The sequence below is a fragment of the Anolis carolinensis genome, chromosome 3, assembly GCF_035594765.1.
Source record: "Anolis carolinensis isolate JA03-04 chromosome 3, rAnoCar3.1.pri, whole genome shotgun sequence".
NCBI lineage: Eukaryota > Metazoa > Chordata > Lepidosauria > Squamata > Dactyloidae > Anolis > Anolis carolinensis.
In genome coordinates this window covers 231,384,572-231,409,087 of record NC_085843.1, presented here as the reverse complement: position 1 = coordinate 231,409,087, position 24,516 = coordinate 231,384,572, and the positions used below count along the sequence as shown (strand labels likewise).

Here is a 24,516-nt window from a genome sequence, read left to right as displayed (position 1 = left end):
GGATAATGAAAGGCAGTTATTTATAGAAAATCTGATACTTCTTTTAATCCTATTAATTGCTCTCCTTCTGACATTACTAATTGCTTCAATGGAGCTTAGCTGCTTCTGCAATTCTGAAAAGCAGCTGTCTCTGCTGAGCTCTAATAATTACACACTTGATTTTCAACTCCAGCAAGAAAAGGGAGGAGGGCAGTGTTGGTTAAAATCGGTCTACAGATATTCTCCAAGAATTTTGTGCACCCGTGAAGCAAATTAATATTAGATATCCCATTTCTGATTGGATGCAAGACTCTTTGTTGTCATTAACAGGGATTAGTTGGATCCATCTCTAAGCGAGCCGATAGATGTTGGAACGGTAAAAATGTCACCTCCTGAGACACAAGATTTAGACTCTACATACAGTAAAACCTTGTTGTCTTTGACAGCAATTTTGCTGCTGACGCAGTTCCTGGTTGGAAACTACCTTTAAAATGCTCATAGGAGGAGAAAACTTATCAATGCTGTAAGGGATTCTAATGCCCGTCAATGATACAGATGACGTATAGACATATAATTTGTTGTCAAAAGCTTTCATGGCCAGAATCACAGGGTTGTGTGTTTTCTGGGCTGTATGGCCATGTACCAGATGTATTATCTCCTAATGTTTACCCATATCTGTGGCAGGCATCCTCAAAGGTTGTGATGTATATTGGAAAAACTAAGCAAGGTTTATATATCTGCAGAAGGTCCAGGAAGGTCTTGTCTGTTGGAGGCCAGTGTGAACGTTGTAATTAATCACCTTGATTAGCATTAATGGCCTTGCCAGCTTCATCTCCTGGCTTCTTCAACAGAAAGGAGGAAACCATGAAAATGAACAAAATCTGCCTAACGGTATTTTAAAAAACGCTAAAATCAGAACAGTAAATAAGGAACAACACTCTGAAAACAGAGGAATTCCAGACATGAATCAATCAGGGACAGCTAATATCTCCGAAAAGATTCCCCCAGGCAGGAAAAAGCCAGGACATGAAGCTGGCAAGGCCATTAATGCTAATCAAGGTGATTAATTACAACATTCACACTGGCCTCCAACAGACAAGAGTTCTTTCTCCTACCCTGGATCTTCCATAGATATATAAACCTTCAATGCTTAGTTTTTCCAATATACCTCACAACTTCTGGGGATGCCTGCCATAGATGTGGGCAAAACGTCAGGAGAGAATACTTCTGGAACATGGCCATACAGGCCAGAAAACACACAACAACCCAGAAATACAATTGTTAAACCTATAAAACTGACTTATACCTTACCTGCAATATCAAAAGGCAACTATAAGCAATTTTATGTCTAGCCACACCATTTATGTTCCTCCTCAAGGAGAGCAGATTGTGTGTATGTGCCCATTTTAATGAAATAGCCTAGAAAAATAAGCTGCCCATGCCTCATCATTTTTTCATGCTTAAATATCCAGTACTTTAGAATGTGTAAGTGGCCCCAATGTGAAATCTGTTTGGATTACAGTATTGTTCACAAGTTTCTCAACCAAAATATGATGAGAGACCTCCAAATGGACGCAGGTTAGCTAACAACTAGGGACCCTCGGTTCCTCAATCTAAAAAGGGAGAGGTGACAAACCATCATTGTATCATTATGCCAGTTCTACAAAAGTGATCTATTAAGTAAAGTCTGTTTTCACCCCCACAAATAAAGTCCAACTACATTTGTTCACATCTATCCCTTCCAAATCTCCCGGTCCCAATATCTCAACCCGTTATCTCTATGTAGAATGTAACCTTCACAGGGAGGGTTCAAGATATCTGATGGACCATATCTCCCTACATAAGCTCCACAATCTTCAGGGGAGGATAATTTATGTCCTACTGCATTTGCAGACATGTTTGGAGAGAACAATGAATATATTCTTCTCTTTGTCTATAACCAAACTTTGGAATTCTCTTCCTAGGGAAGAGAGGATGGTTCCTTTCTTGTCTCCAACTGCCAACCAAGTTAAAAATTTCTTACTACAACAGGCCTTCTGAAAAAAAAGACCTGGATGACCTGGAGTTCTGCCTGTATACACACTCAGAGAATCAATGAGCAGGGTTACCATCTCCTGTTTCCAATACGTAAAGACAGAATATAGCAATATACCTATGAGATTTGAAAGGCTCTTACTCAGTGATATTACATAAACCCTTACTCCTTCATTATATAACTTCTTGCTCCTTGATTCTAACAAATTGCCATGCCAGACTTTCCACTGAGACAACTGGGCATCATGTTTGCATTAATTACAGACCATGCCAACATCAATACAAACAAGAGGGGCTTTGTAGATAACAAGCAGGCATGTAGTGGTGGGAAAGTTCTCAGGTTGGTCTGCGAGAAGGCCTTACTGGTAGTTATGTTTATTCATATCATGATCTGATCACCATGCTCAATATATCCCATATGCATGGGGATATTGGGATAACTACACAAAAGGTTTGCTAGGGTAGATCCTCTCTCAGACTCAGCCCCCCCCCCCCCCCCCCCAAATCAAAATCCTGGCTACGAGCCTGATAACAAGTATCTAACAACATTAAATTGTACTGTGTGGTTAAGAGACTTCAACTGTTGCACCAAAAACCTAAGCAAGCAAACAGGGAAGTTGTATACAAGGAAATAGAAAGTAGAATAATTGAAACAGAAGAAACTGGGCTGTTTCAGAACTATTTTTCAACCATAATCTCTAGTGGCCTATAATTCCAAATTCTCTGTGATTATAGATTTGTACTCAAATGCTGATGAACTGGTTGGTAGCATTGCATTTCTGAGAGTAATAAACAATTTGCAAAAAGGATACATCTAGTGTGTGATATTTTATGCCCATGGTTTATTTCACTTTAAGGGTGGCTGTGGCATGAAACAGCAAAAGAAGGGGCATCAAGAGGAGGTAGTGTACATTACAAAGGTATTGGGCAAGGTACAGGGTATATTTAATCATCCGTAAGTACCAAGACATTCCCTCTACCCACACGTACAAAAAAAAGTTTCAAAAATATTCAAACTACCAGAATCATATGGTACCACCAGACCTCCTAAAACTCATTTTGCATCCAAACCCGAGATATGTTATATTGCTTCCGGCCCAGCCAAAGTATGTCCACATGCCCCGGATGGTCTCTACCCTTGGCCGTTGCCCGCTGTCAGGTTTGAATATGGTAGTGTCAATTCTGAATTGGAGACCTGAGAAAACCGCTGTAATCTTTGGCTGATTCTATTTGCCATGGTTTTGGTGTGTTGAAAGTATTGTCAGTTGGCCAGGAGAAGCAAGGTTTAACAGTAATCAGAAGGATGATAATATTGATGATCTGTTGCTGGAAACAAGTTCTCAGCTCATGTATAATAACGGCACATATTGCTTAATCACAGAATGAAACTATAAATATATAAAAATATTTCCTATGAAATCTTATTAAAACAATTGTTGTGTGCCTTCAAGTCATTCTTGACTCACAGTGATCCTAAGGCAAGCACATCATGGGTTTTCTTGCCAAGATTTGTTTGGGATGGGTTGCTATTGCCTTCCTCTGAGGCCGAGTGTGATTTGCTTAACTCCACCGAAGTGGGTTTCCATGGATGAGTGGAGATATGGACCTGGTCTCCCAGTCATATGACAGCACTCAAGCAACTATACAACAATGACCCCTAAACTATCCCAACCAATTACGCAGTTTTTTCACATTGCTTATAGGTATTCACTATAGATGCTGCTTTGTCATCAGCACCTATCAACCACACACACACACAACTAGAATGAGTTGAACTTAACAGTAGTCAGCCAGCAACATTTTGAATGATGCCCTAGCTAAGAATTAGTGTTTGATGTATGGAGAGCAAGGCTACATGATAAAATAAAATGTTACATATTACATTTGTTGGGTTGGTTGTACAGAAGTGCACATATTTTAACACACATGTGTATGAGACACAAATTGTATAATTATATATTTTATTCTTGCATTTAGTTTAATTACATTTAAAATGTGTTTATATTGAAATTTTTGTAGCATCAAGCAAAGCAAATACACATACTTGTACTTTCAAAGCAATACAAGTACAGGTTACATCTCTTATCCAATTCACACACACACCCCCGCCCATCCTAACCTTTTTACTGCCAGCTGCCGACTTTTGCTTTTGATGTGGCAGCAGCTGCATTCCAGTTCATTCATGTTTCAGATCCTCAGCCTCTCTCCAACTTCTCATCTAATACACAACACAAGTAGTGAATGAATGAGACACAAAGCGGGAGATGGAGAGATTAGCAAAAGACTGATTTGTGAAATGACAGGAGGCATAGGTTTGGTCCTCCCTCCCATTTCCCCCTTCCTACCCTTTTTGTTTTGGCAGTGGCTGGCACGGGAGGTAGCAATGGGGCTCCCTCTCTTCTTCCTCTTCATTTCCCACCATTCTTCCCCCCCCCCCCCGCGCCCCCTTTTCTGCAGGGGATGCGAGTATTCCATTAGGAGGATTCCTTTTTCTTCTTCTTCTATGTTATTTTTCTGGGGTTGGAGAATTGGGCTTCACTTCTAGCTCTTGATTGTTCTTGTTGTGTCAGCTCAAGTTGGCCTGGCCTTTCTTTCTCTATTCCACCCACTTAATCTTCTTTCTTCTCTCCTTATAATAATAATAATAATAATAATAATAATAATAATAATAATAATAATAATAATAATAATTTTATTCTTATATCCCGCCCCATCACCCCAAGGGGACTCAGGGCGGCTTACATGGGGCCATGCCCGGGTACAACAATACAAGTCAAATAAAAAACATTAAACAAATCAACAACCAATAAAACTACAACATGATTAAAAAACAGTCATAGAAAATTAATATACAAAATAATATTAAAATCACAATGTGGGTCAAAAGAACCAGGCCAAGGTGCAAAACAATGTCGAATTATCAGGGAGGGATAATACACAGCAGGAGTAATACTTAAAGTGCTGAGTGAATCCTGAAAACAATCCAGAGGGTCTACTGCTTGGCAGGTAAGTAACACGATCCCACAGGGATCAATCAACAAAGGCCTTCTGGAAGAGCCAAGTTTTCAGGCTCTTCCTGAAAGTAGGGTGGGGGCCTGCCTAATCTCCCTGGGGAGTGAGTTCCACAGCAGGGCCACGACTGAGAAGGCCCTCTCCCTCGTCCCCACCAATCGCGACTGTAAAGGTGGTGGAAGCGAGAGGAGGGCCTCCCCCAACGAGCGAAGAGATCATGCAGGTTCGTAGGGGGAAATGCGGTCTCGAAGGTAGGTGGGTCCCAAACCGTTTAGGGCTTTGTAGGTAATAACCTGCACCTTGAATTGGGCTCGGAAAGTAAATGGCAGCCAGTGGAGCTCTTTAAACAGAGGCGTTGAACGCGCCCTGTAATCTGCCCCAGTTAGAAATCTGGCTGCCAAGCGTTGTACTAATTGTAGTTTCCGAGCTGTCTTCAAAGGCAGCCCCACGTAGAGCGCATTGCAATAGTCCAGTCTAGAGGTAACTAAAGCGTTGACCACCATGGTCAGATCAGACTTCTCGAGGTATGGTCGCAGCTGGCGCACAAGTTTTAATTGTGCAAAGGCCCTCCCAGCCACGGCCGACACCTGAGCCTCAAGTGTCAGCGCAGAGTTCAGGAGGACCCCCAAGCTGCGGACCTGCGCCTTCAGGGGGAGTACAACCCCGTCAAGCACAGGTTGCCACCCAATACCCCGATCAGACGTATGACTGACCTGGAGGACCTCTGTCTTGTCAGGATTAAGTCTCAGCTTGTTCACCCTCATCCAGGCCAATACAGCGGCCAGACACTGGTCCAGTATCCGAGGGGCTTCCTTGGAATTAGGTGGAAAAGAGTAGTAGAGTTGGTTGTCATCCGCGTAGAGATGGCACCGCACTCCAAAACTCCGGATGACCTCACCCAGCGGTTTCATGTAGATATTAAAAAGCATGGGGGACAAAATGGAACCTTGCGGGACCCCACAGGTCAATGGCCAGGGGTCCGAGCAGGTGTCCCCCAGCTTCACCAACTGGGAACGGACCTCCAGGAAGGACTGGAGCCACTGCAATGCAGTACCCCCAAGGCCCATCCCAGATAGCCATCCCAGAAGGATACCATGGTCGATGGTATCGAAAGCCGCTGAGATGTTCAAGAGAACCAGCAGGGTCACACTCCCCCTGTCCAGCTCTCTGCGGAGGTCGTCCACCAAGGCGACCAAAGAAGTCTCGGTACTGTAGCCAGGTCTGAAACCAGACTGCGATTGGTCCAGAAAATCCGCATCTTCCAAAAATCCCTGAAGCTGGGAAGCAACCACCCGCTCCAAGACCTTGCCCAAAAATGGAAGGTTAGAGATTGGTCTGTAGTTACTGAGGTTAGCCGAATCCAAGGAGGCTTTCTTCAAGACAGGCCTCACCACAGCTTGTTTTAGGCCAGATGGAAATATACCCTGCTCCAAAGAGGCATTGATTATTCCCACAAACCAATCAACTAGCCCTCCACTGGCTTGTTTTAAGAGCCAAGATGGGCAAGGGTCAAGGGCACAGGTGGTCGCCCTCACCGCTCCAAGAATCTTGTCCACATCATCAGGTTGCACAAGCTGAAACGAATCCCACAAGATCCAAAAGACAGATGCCTCGGTTACCTCACCTGGCAATGCATCAAGGCCGGCATCTAAGTCGGAACGAATCTGAGCGACTTTGTCTGCAAAATGGTGAGCGAACTCGCTACACCGAGTTGACAGGATATTGGGTGCTCCCCCAACCTAAGGAGGGTGGAGGAGCTCCCCAACAACTCCTTTCCTTCTTCCTTCTCCTCCCACTCTCACCCAATGCCCCCTTCACAGCCAGTTATCACAAGGCACCACTGTAGCTACACAAAAGCAGCAAACAAATGAGATGCAAGACTAGAGATGAGTGAAATGGTAGGAGGTAGCATGCGTGTTGTCCCTCCACATTAGCAACTTTGACGTTTGCAGATTTAATTATTCATGGATTTGATTAAAATGTTCTCTCTAGAACTCCCTAGGTCTTCCAGTATGACTCTCATGGTTACCTCTCTCAGAATCTCAAGATCCTTCAGTGCAATTCCATGGTCTGTTTCCATTGGAAGTCAATCAAACAACCATACTGGAAGACCTAGAAATTCCTAGAGATGTTCTCTCAAGTTTAAAAAAATGCAATTTTTATTCATGGTTTTTTACTTTCACAGCAAATGTGGAGGGCTGATTAATAATTACAGGTATTCTAAAATCTGAAAAAGTCTAAAATGTAAAGTATTTCTTCCCCCAAGCATTTTGAATAAAGTATACTCAATCAGCATCTCTTCACAAAATACACAAACACAGGAAATTTTCATTAGAGTTGCACATTGTGCACTTTTTATGTAAGAAAGGTTTTTTTAAATGAAAAAGTTACACAAGGTTATAATGAAAGTTAAGATAAATAAAGGACTTTAAAAAACAACCAAGACCCAGAAAGCTGTTCATGATGTGCAGGCAGGCATACCAGTGCTTTGTCATGTAGCTCATTACTAGAAATGCTTCTCCTTCAAGTTAAAGGACCTTCTTTCTAGAGAAACTTTCATTGTTGTGCAAAGGTACTTCAACTAGAAGAGGGGAAATTAATAACCCCTTCAAAGGAAAAGTGCTTTTTACATCATTGTTCTCTGGAATGTCTCACAAGTAAAATCTACCCAAGTCTTTAAAAGAAACAAGAAACCCATCCCCTTTGAGGTAGTATTTCCCACTCAATTTGCAGTATGTTGGGATTAAGAAAAAAACTTAACATTACTGAAAAAATGAAATGTTTTCAATACACTAGGGATATAAACCATCTCCAGCTGACATCAATGGAAACTCTTCCATTAATTTAACAGCATAAAGCAGTATTATTGAATAATAGCAAATTATTTTGTTCCTCTTGATTTATCAATCTATTTATCTTTTAAATTGATAACCTGATTTAAATTCAGTGCCAAAAGTTTCTTCGTGTAAAAATCAAATATTTTAGACTTATATTACATCTACATCATTATACCAAATTTCTGTTATGGCTTCCATATTTTTATGTTTATTCACAGGTATGGCAGTGCAAGTGTTTAAATATAAAATTATGCAAAAAGTAACATATAGAGGTTAAATTAGGAAACATAAATCTCTACTATTTGTATATTATATTAACTAGAATAAGGCTGGGAATTGCCTATGAAATATTCACAGAAATTTATAATAGGTTTAGCCCATAATGGGATGACCAGACACTAGAGAATAAATTTCTCTGAAATTAGATTTATGTACATTTCCATATAAACAACCCTCTAGACTATAACCAATAGTGGTATTTCAAATTAGCATGTTATGCTTAGTTGAACACAAAAGTATGAACTATTATGAATCTTATTAAATGTCCTTGAACGTTAAAACTGGGCTCAAAAATTGTTCACAGCTCTCTTTATTAAATGTATCTACAAAAGAGTTTTTCAGCCTCACATAGCATGAAATTTAAGCCCCCATGGTATAAAAAAAACCTCCTTCCAAATGTGCATGGGCATGTAGCTCAATTGTACAATCAACCATTTGATCACAACTTGGTTTCAGTTTCCTTTAAGAATTATCAGTAGTTATGCTAGACGGGAATAATTTGAGAGCTTACATCCCTATAAACTTTGTAGGAAATCCTATATTTTATCAAAGAACAATAGAGATATAAGAGTAGTTATAAGAATTTTAAGGCCTCATTGTCACTGTTAGTCAATTAAGGTACTGGAGAAAGAGGAAAATGTGAAGGTAACATTGATCTATATGAAAGTGATGTCTGATTAGAAGGTTTCTTCTTTTTTGATTACAGAGTCTGCAAGCTCATATTTCTGTGACCACTTCATTCACTTTGATGTTCTGATGTACCTTGTTCAGCATTTGGGACCACAAAATCATGGATCATGCCCTAAAATTGGAGTAGGAAGAGGAAAACAAGTATCAGGAAATGCAACTGCTTTAATGAAATTGGTAGGTAAGGGTCAGTATGATGAATGACATTTCAGTTTAAGTGTTGACACTCAAAGGTTTCTTTTCTTGCTATACAGTTTGTTTGTTTGTTTTTTTTTGTTGTTTTTTTTGAGAAATCCAGTTTCCATTCTACATTAATCTTGTCCCAGGAAATGTATATTGCCAGTCCATAAAGTGTTTTTTATTACTGAACTGGTCAGAAGCTTTAGGTTGCGCATGAACAATCCCTTTTTCAGCTCCTTGTGTACTGGTGTTTTACACAATCACATATACCACATCTATAGAACTTTCTTCTCAAAGCTAAAGTGCATGCTATCAATTGTTCCCTTTCACTCTGATAGTTTAACATTATGACTAGCATAAGACCCATCAAGTGAATGATACATCAAATGAGCTAGAGAGACTCCAATTCCTGCATTTTCTTTCTTTCTGTCCCCAACTGGATGATTTCTATTGCCTGATCCATAGAAAATAACTTGAGTATTCATAACATGAATAAAGACAACCTTCAAGAAATGTGATGCATTACCATTAATTGAAGATCTGCAATATTATTGCAAGTGCATACTGCAATATAAAAAGTGAGTTGAGCTGCACAGTACCTGAATAAGCTGAGAACTGTTTATCATTTGCTGCCACTTGCTGTATGTTCTTGCAACCAAATCTTTAACCTACAAAGAAAATATCACAAACTGACTATCAATCTACTGTTCCCATCCCCTTGGCTCAATGTTAGAATCACAAAAAAGTTAGCAACAGTAAATGTTTTCTGACTACCATTCATTTCCACTAATCTGTTAGCAACAATGTGCAGTATTTACAGTGGACTCTGCAGAAAATGCTTCAGCTGTACTCCAAGGAAAGGAAAATCAGCCTGTTAGCAAGTCTTGCAAAAGCTGATTTGAATTATCAGTAAATGTCTATTTTATCAGTTTATACCTATTTTATATATCTATAAAAATGTCTTGGGTAGAAAGGGGTTGCAATTAGAAAAAGTTTAAGAAGCCCTGTACTACAAGTATTAATGTTTATATTTAACCGAAGTCAGGTAAAATGCTAGTGGAGAAGTTGGCCAAAAAGTAACACCACGCAGGACATGTATACAAATAAAGGAATGTGCAGCTAAGGATGTTCTAAGTCTTTGCAGACTTTGATTTAACCATCTTTCTGGCTTAATTAGTGTAAATATACTTCAGAGAAAATACATCAGAAATCATAAGAGGAACCATCAACCAAACATTATAGCGTGAAGTACTCATGGTTACTGTTACAGTGGGGGGATGCAAAACAGGACAGGTCCCTTGTACCTTTCATAGTTGTGTAACATAAGAATAGACAAACAGACAGACTAGGAAAGAGTTAACACTCCTTGCTGTCTGTGCCCCTATTCAGAAGATTTCACCTCATTTTCCACTCGTGAGAACTGGATTTTGAAAATTTTGGGTTGTCATGGAAACAAGGTTGGTGACAAAGCTTCAGTGGAGCCACCATTTCCCCATGGTAACACTTCAGGAGTGAATTTCCCTTCCTAGGGGTAATTTTCTCTCCCTTCCTGTTGTCTCACCCATTAGTAACTAGGAGTTGGATGTAAATTGGTTGTTTGTAACATTGGGACTGCTTGTATATGCACATTTTAAAAGCACAAAGTCCTGGGGTGATGCGGATAGTCAAGGAATTGGGGGGGGGGGGGGGGTTACAAGATAACTCACCTTCGTTTTATAAAATAGCCTGGCATTTTCCCTAATGTCACATTTTATGTTTTTTTCCAAGATACTACTGAGTTTCAACAGCCATTTCTAAAGAGAAGCAAAAAAATAAACATTAACCCCTGTTTCTAAGTTATTTTCACCAAGACCAAAGTTATAAATACAGTGCTCCCTCACTTTTCGTGGGGGTTAGGTTTCAGGCCTGCCACGAAAAGTGAAAAACCACAAAGTAGGGGCACTATTTTTATTTTAATATCTAAACATTATTTTAATAGTTAAGTGGCCTTTCTCCCCCTTGCAAACCCTGGGGAGAGTGAGGACTTCCTGGTGCAGCCTCTTGGTGGTGGTAGGGGCACCAGGAAGTCCTCACCGCCGCAAGAGTTGCTGCTGCCAAATTCGCCGCTGTTGAAACCGTCGCCTCCAATCCTGCAGCTGCTGGTCTTGCCGCTGCCGCACTCCTTGCTGCTGCTCTTGCTGCTGCCGTTCTGCAAGGAGGCCAAGCAGTGAGAAAAATTCCCACCACACAGGGCTTCTAGGAAGAAGCCCCCTGCCGACCCCATGGCTGCCATAGGGCACCCAACAGAAAAAGAAGCCTGGCTGCCTCTTACAGTGGCTGGCTGCCTCTGGCTGCTGCCGCCCACCCTCACGTAGAAAAGGCTTCACTCTCTCCAGGGCTTGCAAGGGGGAGAAAGGCCACTTAACTACTAAAAACAGCAATGGGGTGGGTAAACAAACAAATAAATAAATAAAACTTTCCTCCGCGAAACAGCAAGTCCGCAATAAGTGAACTGCAAAGTAGTGGGGGAACACTGTATTAGACATGTTTAATGAAACATTCCACTGAAGAATGCTCTGGAATCACATTTTGACTCTATACGATTAAAAACCAGAACAACATTTCCGGTCACTTCTAGGGGTAATTTAAAAATCTGCTAACGTGTTCTTTAAATGAGAACTACATTCATCTAAAACTGAATGATCATTTTCATGTCACATAGGCACATTTCAGAGTACGGATATATTAATGTTGTCAAGAAATTTAAGACAGTTACGTACTTTTTGACTGAGGTTTGTGCTCTCAAAATTGCTAGCTTCTCTGACTAAGTGAAGAAGAACATAAACCAAATAATATGCCTAGAAAATAAACATAGATTTTATTTATTTATTATTTAAATAAACACGCACAACAAAGAACAAGGATTGAAAATGATTCTAAGTATTTATTTATTTATAGTATTTGTATCTCGCTTTCTCTCCCTCAAGGAGACGCATAGCAGCTAACAACATAAAACTGCACAATGTATAAATTAAAACCTAAAGTATGGGAATATTAAAATAGAATTAAATATGGGACTTATTAAAAATACATACAGTAGAACCCCGGTAGTCCGAGTCAAACGGGCGGACCTCAGCTCGGTCAACCGGATGACTCGGATTACCAGGCCTCTCCATTGGGAGGCAGCATGAATCCGGAGGAGCCTGCAGCCCCTCCGAATGCATGCTGCCTTCCAACGGAGGGGAGACCTCTCCGTTGGGAGGCAGCATGAATCCGGAGGAGTTTGCACCCCTCCGGATCCATGCTGCCTTCCAGCGGAGGGGAGACCTCTCCGTTGGGAGGCAGCATGAATCCGGAGGAGTTTGCAGCCCCTCCGGATCCATGCTGCCTTCCAGCGGAGGGGAGACCTCTCCGTTGGGAGGCAGCATGAATCCGGAGGAGTTTGCACCCCTCCGGATCCATGCTGTCTTCCAATGGAGGGGAGACCTCCATTGAGTGGGTGAAGGGGGAGGGCCGCAAAAGTGCTCCCCGTTCACCCACCTGCCCGCCCGTGCCTCGGCTCCTTCGTCACGCCGGGCACGGCGGCGTGGCGAAGGAGTCGGACGTGTGTGTTGCTAGGTAGAAAGCAAGCTACCTAGCAACACGCATGGGGCGCTCGCCCCTTGGGAGGTGACCCCTGCGTGTTGCTAGGTAGCTTACTATCTGCCTAGCAACACGCAGGGGCCACCTCCCAAGGGGCGAGCGCCCCATGCATGTTGCTAGGTAGCTTGCTATCTACCTAGCAACACGCACGCCAGCGAGCAGGTGAACGGGGAGGGCCTTTGCGGCCCTCCCCGTTCACCTGCTCGGATTGCACGGAGGCTCGAACGAGCGGGGCTCGAACGAGCGGGGTTTTACTGTAGTTAAAACCAATAAAATTATTTTTAAAACTGCTGAACTACATAAAACACGGCATCCCCTGCTTTGGTCTTAAAAACTTTCATCTCCAAAAGTAACTCAATAAATATAAAATCATGTCTTAAGCCCATTATTCTCACATAAGCTCAGGAAACTTGCTTTTTCAAAAATAGCATCTGACATTACCTTGGGTTCAAATTTAGAAATAAAAGATGCATTACTAAGTTCAGCATCAGCAGCAGCTGATGTTGCCAAGAGCTTCTTTACCAAATTTGAAGGTTTCATCATGACCAGCTCCTTGCATAGAAGTGACATCTATTTAAATTCCAAGAAGGAAAAAATAGATTAGGGAGACTTACTGGTTTGTGGCAAAATTAAACCAGTTACTTTAACAATATTTGAAGATAAACACCTAACATTAATCACGCAGCATGTGAAACATCTGTCTGGCAGTCATCGGGACCCTGAGAAGTTTCAGGTCCTAGAATAACTGAATTTGAAATTGCATGTTATACATGTGTTACACATGTATCTGCTATGCATGATTTTGTCATTTATTGCGGTTATAACGAAATAAAACAATTGACAAAATCAATTGTAATTAACACGCAGATTCAAATTATTTTGATTAATGAAAATCCAAAGAAGATGGGTGAATACTGTTCAAAGATTATTTTATAACTTAACACCAGACAACATTCCAGTAGTTCATAAATCTGCTTATTGCAGAGATAAAAGGACTAGAGGAGCAAACCTGCCAAGCAAGGGTCATTCTTAGAATAGGTTAATTTCTGGCAATGAAGAAAGTGGCACATTTTTTGCCAACTCTCCCTTTTGCATCGAACTTCCAAAATGATGAAAAGATAAATTAGTAAACAAGTGCCATGTTTTAATAAAGGAGTTTTATACTGTACCTGTTGGTCATGACTACTGGGTATGTTCACATGGTTTTCAAGAAGCTTTGATAGCACCACCAAGCTAAGATGTCTTCTTACTTCTCTGGAAAAATGAAGTTTAAGTCAGGATGATGTATATTCCCCCTTCTGCATTTTGTCTGAAGTAATTTGAATAATTATTTGTATTGCAGTAATAGCTTACCTTCCTCGTTCCGTCCAGTTGGGGACAAACTGGATCAAATGCAAAAGATTGTGATGGTGGCTAGATAAGCAACTTATTGCCAAGCATAACTCAGGCATCTTTACAGAAAGGATACAATAGTTAGTGCAGTTAGAGGCAATTACTAAAACCAGTTTAATACGTTTGCCCATATTAAAAATAAGGCATCATGGAGTTTTTCTTTTTGCTAAATACTATTCCAATTTATGGGAATTTCACAGAAAAAGAACACCACTCTTATCACATACATGTTTAATATTGAGACAAAAATTAGTAAGCATTTATCACATGCTGGATTTACACTGTCTTATAATGCAGTCTCAGAATATAGATTGCTGCATTGAAAGGGATTATGAGTCTACTGGCCCTTCCACACAGCCATATAACCAAGAATATCAAGGCAGATAATCCACAATATCTGCTTTAAACTGGATGATCTGAGTGCACACTGCAATTATACTGTTCAATGTAGTTATAATCCGCATCCTGAAACTGCATTATATGACAGTGTAGATCCAGCCAGTTGCCACTGCAGTTAGTTTAATGTATCCAATTCATCAGATTAAAACAACAGATTTTTAGTCAGAACTTCTGATGTATGTACGTATGTGCTTTCAAATTGCCTGTCAATTTACAATGACCCCATGACGTTCATAGGACTTTCTTAGGCAACTAATACAGGTAAGTAATTATTGTCAAATGGGTTGAGTTAAAAGTGCTTATTTTAAGGTGATTTGCTAAAGCTTCAGTTCTACAAAATACAACTACTAAGTGCATTGCTGGAGAAAAGGTAAAATTTTAACAATTAACAACTCAAGTCCATATATTATTCTAAACAATTACAAATGAAACTACCTTTGTCTTCCATTTTTCTATGCTTTCCAATAGTTTTACAATAAGGCACTGCAAATCTACTAGGGCAAATTGTTTCATCTGTTTTTCCAAACTCAGTTTAAACAACAATAGTAGCAAGATAAATATTTCTTTCTGCGTGTAACCGTCATTGCATATGCTTATACATAATTGTAGAAACTAGAAAGGGAAAGAAATAAAATAAGAACATCAGAACATTTTAGCAATTTTAATTCTAGCATCAGGTATACAGTATATATTGGAATTGCAGACAGTAATCGTGCCATCAGATTTAAAGTAACACTGTTTATTTCTTCCATTGAAGAAGGCATATCCGACTGTTCACTGGATGTAATTTAAAAAAAACAAACAAACAGATTTTGGACTCCAACTCCACCTATCTATTCAATGTATTTAGATGGACTGCCAGAGAAAGCAGGCAGTGTAAACCTGAGCATTTCTGATTCCCAGTACTATTAATATGCATAAAGACACAGAGTAAACATACATTTAGCATCATATCAGAAGACAATAAATGTTTTGGACACAATAAGGTCAAGTTTAAGCAATGCCAAACTCACAGAAAAAGCCTTTTTACACTTAAGAATTGTGAAGTATAAAAAGTATTGGGTTAATTGTTTATCCTCTTTTAAACTACCAATATGCTGTTAATAACTATAACTTTTGTTATATAAAGCTTGGTTCTGCATCTTAAGTTACCACACTAAAAAATTCTAATGTTCAGAAAGCATTTTTCAAATTAAGAGTGAAGGCATTCTCACCTTAGCCATATTGCAAAGGTTGACATCTACCAGAAAAAAGAAAGGAAACGGGTCTCCAAAAATGTCTCCTCTTGATTGTTGAGTCACTGTTTCAGGAATTTCAGACCTACGGAAAAGGGGATATTTTCACATTTATTTCATTACACCAGTGGTTTCCAACCCGTGGGCCACGGCCCAACAGTTGGCTGCAAGAACGAAAATCCGGTCCCCAAACCTCTTTCCTCTTTAATTCTTTTATTTTATTTATTTTATTTTCACTCCTTTCTGCAGAACTTAGCAGAAACTAGAGCTGATGTGGTCTTTCCAATACAATTTTCTGAATCAGCATTCCAAATAACCAAACCGAATCTAAAGTTAACCAAAAGCTGTTTCGTACTTTTGGTACTAATGTAGGAGAGTGGTCCCTGATCAAAGTGATCGCTGGTCAAATTGGTCCCTGTTCAAGTTTTTTTCCAACATTCCATGGATGGGATTATTAGGCCCCCTTTGATTTCTTTTAATACATTATTGCCACCCTACCCTTTAAACACAGGTAGGGATCCCATCAATTTATTGCTTTCTCAATTCTGTCCCATCTGGCCATTCAATACTAATCAAGGTGGCCAATTGCAACATTCACACTTGCCTCCAACAGACAAGAGTTCTTTCTCCCACTCTGGACATTCTACACATATATAAACCCCACTTGCCTAGACCTCACAACCTCTGAGGATGCCTACCATAGATGTGGGTGAAACGTCAGGAAAGAATGCTTCTGGAACATGGCCATACAGCTGGGAAAACTCACAGCAATCCAGTGATTCCAGCCATGAAAGCCTTCAACAACACACTGAATTTGTTAATTTTTCCCCATAATTTATTGTAGTTTAATTATATTACATTGTTTAGGTTTTTGGAATGTATAACCCTAAATAGTTTAACTTCTTCTCACCCAGTTTTATCCTTAAGGTGGATTGTAATCCTTTTAACTCTTTCCAAATAAGATTTTTGTATAAGATTTCAGATTTTTGACTGTTTATGGCCAGCCCTGATAGCTTTTCAAATTTCTTCATGTTAATTACTTCCCATACAGGACCCTCTGGTGACCCAAGTAGAACCATAGAGTTGTCAGCGTTTAAATTTACCCTAATTTCATCCTTGCCAATTCTAAATCCTTTAATTTTGTTACAATTTATAATAAAATTAGCTAGTGGTTCTATTGCCAGTGCATAGAGAATGGGGGAAAGTGGGCAACCTTGTTTTGTCTCACTGCTGATCTTTTCTTGATCTAGACCTATTGAAAAGTATTTCTACCTTCGTATAGTTCCTCAGTTACTTCACACATTTTCCACTCAAGTTACAGCCTTCACAAACTTGGGACAAGTACTGGTGGTTTACCGTGTCAAAAGCTTTATAAATATCCAATTTTATTATCAAACATTTTTTTCTTTTTCTTTCATAGCATGATTTATTACATTAAGTATATTCCTTATTGGGTCTGCTATCCTTCTATTTTTCATTAAAACATATTAGTCCTTTCCTATTAACTTGGGATTGTATCTTTAAGTCTATTAGCTAACAAATTTGTGAAAATGTTATAATCTACGTTGAATAATGTGATTGGTCTGTATGAGTTGGGATTAATCTCTTCTTTTAAAATTGTAATTATTTCTGACCTTTTCCATGTCTCTGGGATGGTTCCATTTGCCAATATCTCATTAAATAAAATTGCTAGATTAGGAATGATTTCAGGTTGGAAAATTTGATAGAAATTAAGAGGTAAAGCCGTCTGGACCAGAGGAGGAATTTGTTTTGAGATTCTTGATAATTTCTTCAATTACATTAATGACAAACTATTCTGTATGCAGGGCAAAATGTCATCATTATCTTGGTGTCTTGGTTTTTAGGTCTGTTTCTGGGGTTAATTGGGGCACTGATTAAGAAAATTGCACTGTATAGATCCCATCAGCTCTAGTTTCTTAGATATGATCATCATGATTTTCTATGGGTCAGCAGATGGCGACTGGTAGATGGCATATTCCTGCCAAAAACTAGAATTGATAGAGGAAAACTGGTGCCATTTTTGGAATCAGCAGGTCTAATGTGTCCAGAAACAGGACTAACATTTGAGTCCCCCAAATATGTGTTGCCCAATACAAATCTAGCAACACAAGAAAATAACTGTGGTGTTAGATACTGACCTTATATGGTCTTCTGTAAAACTAGGCTGAAAATCACGGAGAGGAAATAGTTCGTTGAATGGTATACCCAAGTTGATCAACACAACTGCTATATCGAATAGTGATGGAATCCATATTGCTGGTTCCTCACTGCCAAAAGAAGCTGCAGACAAGGGACAATTTTTAAGCATGAATTTTTAAGCAGACAAAGGACAATTTTTAAGAATTAATTTTAAACTTGTGTCCTTTGTTTAATCTGTTTATTTGTATTTTAATATGTATTTTATAGAAATACAGTTTAATATGCGTATTTGTGGTATTTTTATAATGTTTATGTGTTTTAATTATTCTATAACCCGCCTCGAGCCACGAAGAGAGGTGGGTAAGAAATAAAATTATTATTTGACAGCATTTCTCAAAATTCTCAGAACAGAGGGAGTTCTCAATACAGATATGCATTCTGTCTGTAAGTGATTTTCTGAATATGACAGCATTAATAGATACAGTAGAGTCTCGCTTATCCAACATAAAAGGATAAGAATGTTGGATAAGCGAAAATGTTGAATAATACAGAGGGGTTAAGGAAAAACCTATTGAATCTGAGCAAAGGCAGGAGGGAGGGACATCACTCCCAAACTCCTCCCGCCATCAACCCTCCCTTCCTTGCCTACCATCTTCAATAACTGCTCTTTCTTTCTTTTCTTTTCTTTCTTTCTCTCTTTCTCTCTCTCTTCCATAAAGCAAACATTTCCACTGCTAGAGGGGGAGGGGGGCTGCAGGGAGGGGAGCAAGGCGAGGATGGGCACTGAGGTCAAGAGCACTAGAGAGCAAGGCCGGCGGAGCAGGGCAAAGGCTGCTTCCCCAAAGCCTTGCCTAGGCTGAATGAAAGGCCCCAGGGAGGAGAGAGACAGCAAGGAGGGAAGTGGAATCCGGAGCAGGAGCCTTGTTGCAATTCTCTGAGGAAGAGCCTTGCTTTTATTCTTCCAAGCCAGAAGCAGCCAAAGTGCGTTGGATAACTCAGAATGTTGGATAAGCGAAGGTTGGATAAGCGAGACTCTACTGTACCTAGAAGTTCACCACATTGCAACAGTTTAAGACCACCATATACTGCTACCATTCCACACTACTTTTGTACAGCGATTCCATACACATCTTACTTTCCAGAAGCAAACTAACCCAAACTAACAGTCAATATAAATAATCTTAGATTAAGAAAAGATTTATGTACATACCCACTAAAATACAGAAGTATCGTTTTTTGGAGTACATCATTAATAGCGTCTTCATTATTTGTTTCATGTCTTCCAAGTTACCATCCCTTACACATCTTCAACGGCACATATATCTCCGTTATATCACATAACTTAATGATTAACCTTCTAAATTAATAATTAAATAGGGATTGGGAAACATGATGTGCCACATTAATTATCTTAATTTAGTTGGCTTCAGGAAGTCAAACTTATTTTCATCAAAGGGATAGAGGGCCAACTATAATTTTTCTAAATAGTTGTCAGTGTTCTTTAGTTTTTACCCAATTTGAGTCCCTAGATATTACTAAACGATAACTCCCATGAATTTTTATTATTTGCCATGTGGACTGGGGATAATGGGAATTGCAACCCAGCAGCACTCTGAGGTTGGGAAAAGCTTAAAGAGCAAATCAGACATCATATCCATAAGCCTTATATCAAAGTTCAAACCTGTTTTCTGACTAAACAGAACAAACTTCCAGATATTAACTGTATAACTCCATTCAGCTATAGTGATCTCTAATAATGAGGAATACAGGAGTTATAGTCCAGCATCTGAAATTACATGGCGGACTGGATTCAAACTACGAGCCTTGGGTCTAACATGTGTAATTTTGACTGTAGAATTTCATCACATTCGTGACAGTTGTGATATGGAACAAATTTTAACTTTAATTTTCAAGTAGAGGGGTGCAGATAGTGCAAATCTGTTCTGCTCCTAGGACACTGTAAATTTTGGTATGAGTTTATGGGATAGGACTCCCAAGGCATGGAAAATCATTACGACAGGTAGCTTTGCTTCCCACACCTCTCCTACAAGAGTAAAAGATCGGCTGAAAGCAAACTTGGTGTCACTTTGTTTTGGAAGTCCCCTCGAGTGTAAGGAGCTGAAAACTGCCCCCTGGCTACTACCCTTGACTTCTAGAATACTCACCATTTCGAATTGTTAAAGCCATCAATGTTTGTAAGATCTTCCTTGAAACGGAGCAGTCTGAATGAACCAACATCATCTATTAAAAGCAAAAGCATCAAGCAAACTCAAGCATATCTGCTAAATATACAGGGGTCAGCTTCAACAAATTACTGGAGTGTAGCATCTAGCAGACTAAAGATCTGAATAAGACCAGCAATACTAAAAATGTTTTTTGGCAAATTCAAATAATGGACCACTGCCACTCCAGTTTCGGTTCTTAAACTGCTCTAAGAATCATTCTGCAAATTCTGGGATAAACTTAAGCCACCTGTGTAGGGTTGTTGTATGTTTTCCGGGCTGTATGGCCATGTTCTAGAAGTATTCTCTCCTGACATTTCGCCCACATCTATGGCAGGCATCCTCAGAGGTTGTAAAGTATGGAGGAACTAAGCAAGGAAGGTTTATATATATCTGTGGGAAGTCCAGGGTGAGGGAAGAACTCTTGTCAGTTGGAGGCCAGCTGTAAATGTTACAGTTAATCACCCTAATTTGCATTGAATGGCTACATCTACTAGCTACTTTCTGCCTGGGGGCATTCTTTGTTAACTGCCCCTAGTTCCCATGTCTCAGAGTGTTGCTTCTTATTTACTGTTCTGATTTTTGCGTTTTTTAATACTAGTAGCCAGATTTTGTTCATTTTCATGGTTTCCTCCTTTCTGTTGAAGTTGTCCACGTTTGTGAATTTCAATGGCTTCTCTGTGTAGTCTGACATGATAGTTGTTGGAGAGGTCAAGCATTTCTGTGTTCTTAAATAATATACTGTGTCCAGGTTGGTTCATCAGGTGCTCTGCTATGGCTGATTTCTCTAGTTGAGTTAGTCTACAGTGCCTTTCATGTTCTTTGACTCGTGTTTGGGCGCTGCGTTTGGTGGTCCCTATGTAGACTTGTCCACAGCTGCATGGTATATGGTAGACTCCAGCAGAGGTGAGAGGATCCCTCTTGTCTTTCGCTGACCGTAGTATTTGTTGGATTTTCTTTGTGGGTCTGTAGATGGTTTGTAGGTTGTGCTTCTTCATCAGTTTGCCTATGCGGTCAGTGGTTCCCTTGATGTATGGAAAGAACACCTTTCCTCTGGGTGGATCTTTGTCTTGATTCTCATGGCTTGTTCTTGGCCTTGCAGCTCTTCTGATGTCTGTGGTGGAGTATCCATTGGCCTGTAGAGCCCAGTTTAGGTGGTTTAGTTCACCTTGGAGGAGGTGAGGTTCACAGATTCTTTGTGCACGGTCTGTCAGGGCTTTGATTGTGCTTCTTTTTTGACTTGGGTGATGGTTCGGGTTTTTATGAAGGTATCTATCTGTATGTGTAGGTTTTCTGTAAACTGTGTGGCCCAATTGTTGATTGGGTTTGCGGATGACCAGAACATCTAGAAATGGCAGTTTTTCTTCCTTTTCCTTTTCCATGGTGAATTGGATGTTTGGGTGGATGCTGTTAAGGTGGTCCAGGAACTTGCTGAACTCTTCCTCTCCATGGCTCCAAATGGCTCCTTGCTTTTGAAGCTCCACCTGTGTAGCTTCAAAAGCAAGGCTGAATGCTAATCAATGCCAAATATGTCATGGTTGGTATGAAATGGAGATGTACTGAAAATTTCTTATGTTGCTAATTCTGGCAATATCACCTAAAAATGAAAACACTGTGCATATTTCTTGTATATAGCAATAGATCAATGTATAGTACAAACTAGAAATGAGTATTTGGCAATCTAGAAAATTAGTCTAAAATATTACTTAGCTAGAACTCACATGCAACATTCCTTGAGAGCTAGTTACTAGTACAATGGAAAATAAAGTAAGATGCATCTTACCTGAAACATCCACTTTATCATTGGAACAGGACAAGGAGAGGTATGGTAAGCAGACACCAGTATGCCTTCACTGATTACAAAAAGCTGCTGTGTTATCCCTGACCTACAGAAAGAAGCACAATGAATTGATATTTTGGGCGTGTTTATATTTAATCTGTCAATTAACTTACTAGCACAAAGATATCAAGCCTGACTATTAACTTACTAGCACGAAGGTAACAAATATCAAATCCAGATGGCTAAAGCAAAGCTATGAAATATAGCTACACCATCTGCAGGATTCATGGGACTCATTACTACAAGAGCAGGGGAATTGCTGATTTGTATAAGACAAACTGTACTGTCAGACTGCCCAACAAAAGAGTTGGGTTACTGCCATGGGGCCAGGAGTCATTTTTCAGATTGGCCAAGTGCTCAAAGGTTGTACTGCTTTGTGGGTGCGGATTTTTAAAAGTTAAAATAGAAATTGTTACATACTGACAAAACAGATTTAAAATTAGCTGAAAAGACTGAATCATAATTCAATTTTAAATTCATTTTTTTAAAAAAATCATCCCACTCTTTATTAACAAATCAAATCCCCTAATCACAAGAATGAATTATTCTTAATGTGCTATCAAATGTCAGGAGAGAATGCTTCTGGAACATGGCCATACAGCCCGGAAAACTCACAGCAACCCAATTATTCTTAAATTTATATTTATACACCAATGCACCTTAGATGTATTTAGATCAACTTTAATGAGATACTGGCAATGACATGGATTATTCGTATTAAAGTTTAAAAATTGACTAGGACATTGACTATAATCTATTTAGATCATTTTCTATTGATTAGTAGAGATATCAAACTTATGGCCCTCCAGGTAGTTTGGGACTCTAACTCCCAGAAGCCCTAGCTAGCTTGTCCAGTGGTCAGGAATTCTGGGAGTCCAATACAGTAGGAGAGTGACAATTTTGACACCATTGGATTACTGAATATTTGAAGATCTAATACCAGGTTTTGGTATCAAGCTGAAGTATTAATTTAAGAAAATATAAAGAGAGTACACTGGAAAGCTGCAAAAAAGGGCTGAGAAACCTACAAACAGACTATCTACTCTACCTCTCTGTCCTATGATACAAATAGAAACCTAGGAAATGTCCATGATGCAACTTGCTGGATATTTATTTATAAATGAATAGTAAACTTCTCACTTAATAAGTAAAATGAGGTTCAAACAGACACTAATCTACACACACACATAAAATGTCCAACAGAAGATTCCCAGAGAATAAGGCAAAAATATACAATATACAATAGCACACCGGACTATAAACAAATACCATTTTGCTGACATATTTTAAAAACAGAGAAGCCAGTGTTAATCAACGTTTACCTAAAAATGTATTTTTCAATAGGATTTTGGGGATGAAATCCAAAGTTCCTAAGATCAAGATTATGTTGATTGAAGATTTTCCCAGCATGTGCTACCTGGAATATATTTTCACCTGGATGTTGGTCAGGAATACCATCAACGATTGAATATTTCTCTAAAATCTCCCTGTAGCAAAAAATTACATCTGTAAATATTTAGTCCTTTACAACTGTTTGAGAAATACTTATCCTAGACCCGTTTCCCACAAAAATGTACCCTCCAGCTCTGTTGTACTTCCATTCCCAAAATCTCAAGCCGTTTATCCAAAACAATTTTTATTACAGATCATTAAAACACAAGATAGCCATAATACACAAAAATTAAACAATGTAAAACAGATGAGAAATTATCAGTACAGTAATTATTTTTTAAAATCTTAAAATGTATTACTTAGTATAATTTTAAAGGGAGAAAGCCCAAATAGTATGTGCTTGAATGATAATTTTACAACTCTTAGCAGCACCGAACTGGAAGTTTCTCCAACAATTTCTGTTATATGTTTATTAACACTGTTGAGCCTCTCTATACATAGGATTCACTTCAAAATATTTTTTTTTAATTCCAAAAAGCAAACTTTGATTTTGCCATTTTATATAAGGGACACCATTTCATTTAAACCATTGTATATAATGGGACTTGAGAATCCAAAAGGGGTTCTGAAACCAAATCCCAGCAAATATCATGGGCCCACTGTAACTACTAACATATAAACCAAATGCATTCAGAAAGTCTTTTGAGGAATTTATTTAAGAGGGATGTGATTTTATCTTAAGCAATTATTTTTATAAAATTTACCAAAAAAAGAAGAGTATGATTTCTGCAAGGAATTCCTTAGAACCAACCAACCAGGATGGAATGACATTAAGTTGTGTGTTAGCAAAAATTATATGGCATCTAGAAGGTCAGATTTTCAAGATAGTTTGCACATGATAAATCGAGGAGCAGGAAATAGTGATAGACAATATTTTTAAAACCTCTGAGCAAGAATCAATTTTGCCTTTTAAAAAAATCTTGAGTATATAAGAAGTTATAAGAAAAACCTGTTCTCTGCTATTTGTGTCTAACTGTTTTAGGCTGCTAGCTAATGTAGTTGTGTTCTGGAAGAAAATGCAAACAACTGATTCAAGTCTCACATAAATAGGTTTTTGTCAGCATCGAAGTATCCACCATCAAGTAGTATATTCTACAGCTTGCTGCCTGGGGGATGGTAGGAGTTATGGTTTAATGCACATGGAGATTGACAAGCTGATTATATCCAGATTTCTCATCTGAATCAGA

General features: G+C 39.2%; 1 protein-coding gene across 5 annotated transcripts in view; it reads right to left on the bottom strand.

The window, feature by feature from the left end:
• Nucleotides 1-3,957: 3,957 nt before the first annotated feature.
• The window catches only part of slf2 (SMC5-SMC6 complex localization factor 2), a 42,004-nt gene continuing 21,445 nt past the window's right edge, over nucleotides 3,958-24,516 (bottom strand). For 3 of the 5 annotated variants that reach the window (XM_008106548.3, XM_008106549.3, XM_062976325.1), the window contains 13 exons: nucleotides 23,200-23,364; nucleotides 21,821-21,923; nucleotides 19,981-20,056; nucleotides 17,815-17,956; nucleotides 15,635-15,740; nucleotides 14,856-15,032; nucleotides 13,983-14,080; nucleotides 13,799-13,883; nucleotides 13,071-13,199; nucleotides 11,768-11,845; nucleotides 10,715-10,801; nucleotides 9,608-9,676; nucleotides 3,958-8,943 (listed from right to left, as the gene is read on the bottom strand). In XM_008106548.3, the coding sequence (XP_008104755.2) occupies nucleotides 8,878-8,943; nucleotides 9,608-9,676; nucleotides 10,715-10,801; nucleotides 11,768-11,845; nucleotides 13,071-13,199; nucleotides 13,799-13,883; nucleotides 13,983-14,080; nucleotides 14,856-15,032; nucleotides 15,635-15,740; nucleotides 17,815-17,956; nucleotides 19,981-20,056; nucleotides 21,821-21,923; nucleotides 23,200-23,364 (1,381 nt within the window). In that variant the 3' untranslated portion in view covers nucleotides 3,958-8,877. Of the gene's footprint in view, nucleotides 8,944-9,607; nucleotides 9,677-10,714; nucleotides 10,802-11,767; nucleotides 11,846-13,070; nucleotides 13,200-13,798; nucleotides 13,884-13,982; nucleotides 14,081-14,237; nucleotides 15,033-15,634; nucleotides 15,741-17,814; nucleotides 17,957-19,980; nucleotides 20,057-21,820; nucleotides 21,924-23,199; nucleotides 23,365-24,516 lie in introns of those variants that run through there. The other 2 variants (XM_008106550.3, XM_062976326.1) reach the window with 2 other exon arrangements.